This window comes from Scylla paramamosain, chromosome 30 (genome assembly GCF_035594125.1).
Source record: "Scylla paramamosain isolate STU-SP2022 chromosome 30, ASM3559412v1, whole genome shotgun sequence".
Lineage (NCBI taxonomy): Eukaryota > Metazoa > Arthropoda > Malacostraca > Decapoda > Portunidae > Scylla > Scylla paramamosain.
This window is the reverse complement of record NC_087180.1, coordinates 14,604,115-14,611,614: the sequence shown is the minus strand read 5'-3', so window position 1 is coordinate 14,611,614 and position 7,500 is coordinate 14,604,115. Positions and strand designations below refer to the sequence as shown.

At 35.8% G+C, this 7,500-nt stretch overlaps 2 protein-coding genes and 1 long non-coding RNA gene across 3 annotated transcripts in view; all 3 read left to right on the top strand.

Moving 5' to 3' along the window:
* LOC135116111 (uncharacterized) overlaps positions 1-1,406 on the top strand; it is a 1,831-nt gene extending 425 nt beyond the window's left edge. Inside the window, exon 2 of the mRNA XM_064033317.1 lies at positions 1,211-1,406. Within this exon, the coding sequence (XP_063889387.1) occupies positions 1,211-1,343 (133 nt within the window). The 3' untranslated portion in view covers positions 1,344-1,406. The remainder of the gene's footprint in view (positions 1-1,210) is intronic.
* A 459-nt stretch (positions 1,407-1,865) lies between these two features.
* On the top strand, positions 1,866-4,359 carry LOC135116109 (uncharacterized). Its single transcript, XM_064033316.1, has 3 exons — positions 1,866-2,223; positions 2,440-2,676; positions 3,084-4,359. Exons 1-3 carry the CDS (start codon positions 2,047-2,049, stop codon positions 3,537-3,539), a joined length of 870 nt encoding a protein of 289 aa, XP_063889386.1. The 5' UTR covers positions 1,866-2,046; the 3' UTR covers positions 3,540-4,359.
* Positions 4,360-4,528: 169 nt separating this feature from the next.
* Positions 4,529-6,041, top strand: LOC135116108 (uncharacterized). Its single transcript, XR_010276161.1, has 2 exons — positions 4,529-4,726; positions 5,574-6,041. It is a non-coding gene; the product is annotated as an uncharacterized LOC135116108 (long non-coding RNA).
* Positions 6,042-7,500: the final 1,459 nt, after the last annotated feature.

Here is a 7,500-nt window from a genome sequence, read left to right as displayed (position 1 = left end):
TTGTATCAGGAACTTCAGAAAATAGTTTAATTTAAATGGTTATAATCGGACCGGATTTATGCATCAGAGACGCTACGAGGTATTGATTTATGGGGTGGTGACTCTGGGGACGGTTTGGACCTTAATTTTCTTTGACTTTTGACTCAGGGTCTGGTTATAGCTGTCAACACCATCATCTGACTCACTGATACTGGATAGAACATTTTGACTGCTAGGTTTCCTAGGAGAACTTAAGAACATCTATTTTTTCTTATTTTGCTTAAGGCTGCTGGAGCTTGTCTGGCTGGTTGGAATGATTGGAAATGCCTGCTGTCTATGCTCCATCTATTTCCCCGACGATTGTGTCAGAGCTGCATGAAATGACATGAACTGCGAACGATGACGTGAACGTTTAAGGCACCTATGGCGCGGTCCGCTGTACAGGACCAACCGTGAAGTGCGGGCCTCATATTCGGCGTCATAATTTCCCAAAATAGAATAACATAAAGTTAAAGGTAACATGCACTTAGAACTGTTGCCTGGCATGAAGCTATAAAAACAGTAAAATCACTATATCTCTTTGATTTTTAGTGTATTTCATGAGAAAACAAGCCGAAAACGACTGACGGACTTCCTAACTGGTTGGGTGGGCGTATTTGGGTTGCCAGAATATCGATAGTGAGGCGAACTGGTTCAGTTGTCGAACTTCCTTATTCAGCCTTAGTTGGTGACACCAATTTCGAATTTTCAACACGCCCAAAATTCTGCATCTGATCGATCAGTCGTTCAGCAAGTATATATCATAGATGTTATTATTTAGCCATTACAAGGTCTCTAACGTTGTTCACCAATTACTAACGACTCAGTAATTTTTCTCTTCGGAATGGCCATGCCAAAACGATTCAGCGTCTTTTGCTAGATTTTCAAAGTAAGTCTCAGACGTTGTGTGGCTGGTTGGTGCTCGAACACATGTCGATGGTGAGTGATTTGAGTGAATCAGAAGTCGGTGATACGTCAGACATCAGGGCCATATTTGTTCATCAGTTAATTTTGACTCGTCCTTCCTATATTATCGAAAATTTTTGAGGAAGTCAAGCTAGTGCAAAGGCCAACTACTTGCCAGAATATTACAACCATAAAGTTTTTTTTTTTTTTGTCATCATAGTAAACACATGTTGAATACTGAGCATTATAATAACAAAAAATAAAATGAATGTTTGTTTTCCTACAGCCACCAGATATATGGACACATGCCATATGGACCCACTGGATCCCATGTAGCGCAACTGGCAAGTCTTAAGTTTGGCAACGTTTTAGTGTATCTCAGTGACGGAGCGCTGTTCCCTGAAAAGTACAGTAAGTAAGTAGTCGTTACCATTATCTTCGTCATCATTGTCATCATAATCATCAGCAACTTCACACCACCATCATCGTCATCATCATTTTCGATTTCGGGAGACTGTAATACTTACCGTTGAGAATGTAGAATATGTAGAAATTTTTTTGCAGGTATAGTCCGTGTTACTTTTCCCATACACAGTGTATTAAATCGTAGAATAATTATTCACAGAACAAAGCTGAGAATATACAACACAATTATAAGACCAGCAGTTCTATACAGCCATAAAACATGGACATTAAGAAGGAAAAAACACACACATAAAGAGTTTCTTTTAAATAGTATTCTAAAGAAATATTTTCGGCCCGGCCCAGTATATTACGCTGACATAAGTCAATGGTGAGACGCCATAATATAAATTTTCGTCAGATGTCAGAGTAGCCTTAGAACTGATGCAAGATGTCACAAGAGCTAGAACTCTAAGAGGAGCAGAGCACTCACTATATTCAATATGGCAGAAGAAAGTATACTAAAGATAATGGAGAATGGGACTTTCCAAGGACACCAACCTTCTCGAAGAGAATGGTTTCGGTGGAGAGAAAGCCAAGAAAGAAGTCTCACCTTTCGTGTGTGTGTGTGTGTGTGTGTGTGTGTGTGTGTGTGTGTGTGTGTGTGTGTGTGTAAATATTTATATTTTCATTCATATACGTTTATACAGTTTCCACGGTATGGAAATAAACCTCACTTGGATTCCTTTAACACCGTACTGGATGCCGATGAAACGACCAGGACCAAACGGCACAGAAGTGACCACATTCAGTGGAAGGGAATATTCGATAATGGAAAGCATGGCACTGATCCTCAACTTTACTATGAACGCCCTCCCATACACAGGATGGGATCCAGTAAGCCAAGATACACTGAAACATGATTGTAATGGTATATACTATATGGTGTGTGTGTGTGTGTGTGTGTGTGTGTGTGTGTGTGTGTGTGTGTGTACTCGTATATATATATATATATATATATATATATATATATATATATATATATATATATATATATATATATATATATATATATATATATATATATATATATATATATATTCTATATTTCAGGTATTAAGAAGCTTGAGGACTCGTGAAGCTTTTCTTTGGCCTGTTAATCTGCCACTATTACCACACATGTTGGAGCTGTATGACTTCAGCTTTTTTCTGGAGCGATCCACTCTGGCCTTTGCTATGATTAAGCCCTCCGTCAAACCCAGTTGGGAGAGCCTTTATCGTCCTCTCCGGATCGAGGTGTGGGGCCTCGTAGCAGCTACAGTTGTAGTTGTCTTTATTGTCCTCCTGATGGTGAGTGGATTCATGACTCACGAATTATATACTATGGAAGCAGATGTCACATAACATCTTTTGACAACGTCAGTTATTTACTTTTCTCTTATACATTTGAATAATTATTTTTCTTAATTTTTGTGTTGATGTGTCTTAAATCAACACAGACCGAGTCCTGCCATTCATAGGAATATATCTTTGAACAACCATATTCGATAACAAATTTGCCACATGAACCAATACGGGCTTTCTATTAATTAAACAACCGATTAACTTTATTTCAAAGTGACAGCAGTGGAACTGTAGCTGAGATTGACGAAGGGAACAATAACGTTTATTGTGTTTTCATTTAAGCAGGAAAGTTTTGACACATTTCCTAACTCGTACACAATGAATTTTGCCACAAGTCTATGATTAATTTCCAGATGAATAAAAGCGGTAAAGAGAAGGGGCCCGGTGCATGGCTAGTAATGAAGCAGGTACTCGGGACACTACTTGACGAGGCCATCCCTGGAGAGCTACCACAACGCAGTACCACGAGGGTGGTTTTGACGGCATGGCTGATCTTTAGTTTCGTCGTGGGAACAGTTTACCGCAGCAATCTCACTGCCTCCCTCACAATACCAAAGTACCCTCCTCGCATCGAGACTCTCGGCGGACTGGTGGATGCAAATGTCAAGCAAGTACATCGTGCATTTTTCAATTCAATAAGGCACCCAATTTACCAGTATAGGACATATATTCAGCTGTTACCTGCAGAGGATACTAAACTGCTATTTGAACGAGAGCTTGAGAAGACCAGTAAAAGGAGTGTGGAAGGAAATGCGAAACTGAGGCTGAATGACAATAACAATAGTAACGAAATGAATGGTGATAGATGATAATAGGAGAATGAATGTAGTTATGAGTGGTACGTTGCATGAAAAGTTTTAGATATTCAGGATCGAATGTTGATGTAGATGAAAAATTGATACAAGGTAAAAAAAAAATAAAGCAGAGAAAGTGACGAAACTTTAATTTTTCAAAATGGAAGACGTCCGTAGCAAAATGAGATGGGTTCAGTCAATAAACTTGTCAAAATGAGTGACGCCGCCGACTGCAACGCTCATGTTCACGCTCATACAATGTTGCCGCTATGGAAGGAACTCGGTGTTTGGTGTTGCATGAAAATGTCAGGTATTTCACTCATGAATGCCATACAAACCGTGGAGATGGAGACACTCGGATGAAAGGCAAATCATGGTAGGAAGAACAATGCTGCACTAGAGTCCGATAACGATGCTGTCATTGCTTCTTTTGTGTTCAGTGATAAGTTCTCGGTGAGAGGGATTAAAGTTTGTGTATTATTATTATTATTATTATTATTATTATTATTATTATTATTATTATTATTATTATTATTATTATTATTACAATAATATAATCGATATTATTGGTATCATCATCACAATAACCATCAACGTCATCATCGTAGAAATCACCACCACCACCACCACAACCATCATCATCATCATCATCATCATCATCATCATCATCATCATCATTACTAATGTTTTACTCCACAAAAAGAATTCTCGTCGTGGACATCATGGATATGTTCTACGACAACTTCAGAGTGTCTACATCTGAAGTACTGAGAACAATATCCGCCAGAATGGAAATTGTTCCGAATTATATGGTGGGAATGACACGAATCCTTTCTGAGCAGTGAGTCTCTCTCTCTCTCTCTCTCTCTCTCTCTCTCTCTCTCTCTCTCTCTCTCTCTCTCTCTCTCTCTCTCTCTCTCATTTATAAGTTGTAGTATAACTGAATAATCAAAACTCTTCATAAAATCTTGTTTAATAAAAAGTGAAATAAGTAACTGCGTGTTTCTGTTGCCAGCGCAGCCTATCTCTATGAACGATTATACATGGAAGTGAAGGTCGCTCAGGATTTCACGGACAGTGAACAAAATACGCTTCTTTACGTTACTCAAGACAGTTTTTTGGCTGATTTTTCAGCATTTGTATTGATTCGAGATGCTCCATTCAAGCCAAACATTGACTACTGCTTATTTACATTTCACGGGGTGAGTCCTTTCCATGAATTGATAACTTTCTATTCACGCATGCTGTTCAGGTAAATCCAAGAATATAGTAGTAGTAGTAGTAGTAGTAGTAGTAGTAGTAGTAGTAGTAGTAGTAGCAGTAGTAGTAGTAGTAGTAGTAGTAGTAGTAGTAGTAGTAGTAGTAATAATAATGATAATAATAATAATAATAATAATAATAATAATAATAATAATAATAATAATAATAATAAAAATAATAATAATAATAATGATATGTGTGTGTGTGTGTGTGTGTGTGTGTGTGTGTGTGTGTGTGTGTGTGAGTAACAAAAACTGGATTATCACTGAGAAATTTAATATGCACTTTAGTCTTAATTTTGATAGGATGGATTTACTTTCTTGACAACCTCGTTAACACAGAACGAGCATGCTATGCATTAAGTGTTCACGAAACACCATGCTTGGCAATATTCCATAAGAGGATGGACCAAAGACTTGTAAAGAGTGATGATTGTATCTGTAGGTGTATACTCAAATGATCTACCAATTAAGCTAAATATTTTATTCACTTTCTTTACAAATTCTGAACATTGTTAACAAGGTTTTGAGCTGCTCGACATTATTATTCCTAAAGCAGTTTCTGTATATGTAATTTTGTGTAGGGTACCATACATCATATAGTTTACTTTCTCGTTTTGATGTCTGATGTGAAATATTTTACACTTACTCCTATTAAAATTCATTTCCAAAGTTTGCTCCCAGCTTCGACAACTTATCTTGATTGTTTTGTATTTCTTTTACTTGTTTGTTAGAACACATTTCCTATGTAGTATAACATAGCATAATGCCACACTTTGATCTTCAACAGGCTGGACTGATAGAGAAGTGGGGAAGGGACGTGATGGATAAAATTCGCAGTGAGAGCAGGAAGAAACGGAGAAAGGAAAAGTCACATGAAGCAAAGGAGGCTGAAGCAAAAATCAAGCCCCTTGCTCTCGTGCATATGCAGGGGCCGCTCTCCCTTTACCTGGCATGTATCATCATCTCCTTTGCTGCCTTCCTCAGTGAGGCAACCTTTGGCGTCTGGTGTCATCAACGAACAAGAAAAATATAATAGCACTCTTCCTTTATTGCGGCTTTCCATGCTTCTAGTTCGGAACGCCACAGACAAAATGAATCTTTGTTATGTATAGTGAACATTGCATTTAGAGAGAGAAAAAAAAAAGGAAAAAAATACAGGTTTTGTTCATCTGAAAAAAAAAAAATAAAATAAAATAAACGCCATGTTCGACTGGGAAAGTGGTTCATGTTTTTACAAATAAAGTAAATAACAGATCATACTGAGTAAATATTTCCTTCTTCCATTCTTCTTTCCATTCTTCCCGAAAAAAAAATCTCAGTATGGAGGATAGCGTCATTGCCAGTAGAGGCAAGTCAAAGAAGACGAGAGAGAGAGAGAGAGAGAGAGAGAGAGAGAGAGAGAGAGAGAGAGAGAGAGAGAGAGAGAGAGAGAGAGAGAGAGAGAGATTTGATTAATGTACTGCGCCGTAGCGGCAGTCAAATTTACATAAAGTAGTGATTTTCAGAAAATACTGTTTACAAGCATATATATATATATATATATATATATATATATATATATATATATATATATATATATATATATATATATATATATATATATATATATATATATATATATATATATATATATATATATATATATATATATATATATATATATATATATATATATATATATATATATATATATATATATATATATATATATATATATATATATATATATATATATATATATATATATATATATATATATATATATTATAGAAGATAAGTTCCAAGATATGTATTGGAGAAACCAAGAAGAATCTAACATATAGAATCAGTGAACATAAGGGTAATTCGATATGTACACAAACAGCTCATCCTCCTTTTTCAGCAATAAGAGCACACTCACATACACACGATCATCCTTTCTCGGAGAAGGATTTCAACATACTACATAAAGCTGACGCACATACATAAAAACATTAGAAGCTGTTTACATTGAACACTTGAAACCTAAATTGAATAATAAATTGTCATCAACACAGTTACGTCTGTTATAAATTCCGTTCGAAGTTTTGAGTTCCGAGGCCGTAATCAACCTGACACGCACACACCGGTATCCCTTGTAAGTCGTCATTACTCCTTCTGCTGGAATACACGAGGTTCGTTCGTATCTGGCATTACTACACTTTTAGTTTTATTGCAGTTCTATATTAGTTTCTATAGGTTCTGTTTTACAGCAGCATAGTTGTTTACTTATTTGTAGTGCTATTCGTTTATTTTTATTTATTTATTTATTTATTTATTATTATTATTTTTTTTTTACATCAACAAATTAATTGCTGCCGTTTGTTTCGTTTTTGCGTCTCGTTTTGCTTTGCCTAAAGTTTAATGTTTTTATACGTTTTATATTTTTGTCTTAGGATGTACTCAATGATATTTTTACTTTCTAGCCTGATGATGCCTTTTGCGTAAGGTGAAACGTAATAAATTAAGAATTCCTGATTTGTGCTTGTTCACTTCACACACACACACACACACACACACACACACACACACACACACACACACACACACACACACACACACACACACACACACACACACACACACACACATATATATATATATATATATATATATATATATATATATATATATATATATATATATATATATATATATATATATATATTGTTATGAGCTGCGTAAATTATTAAAGA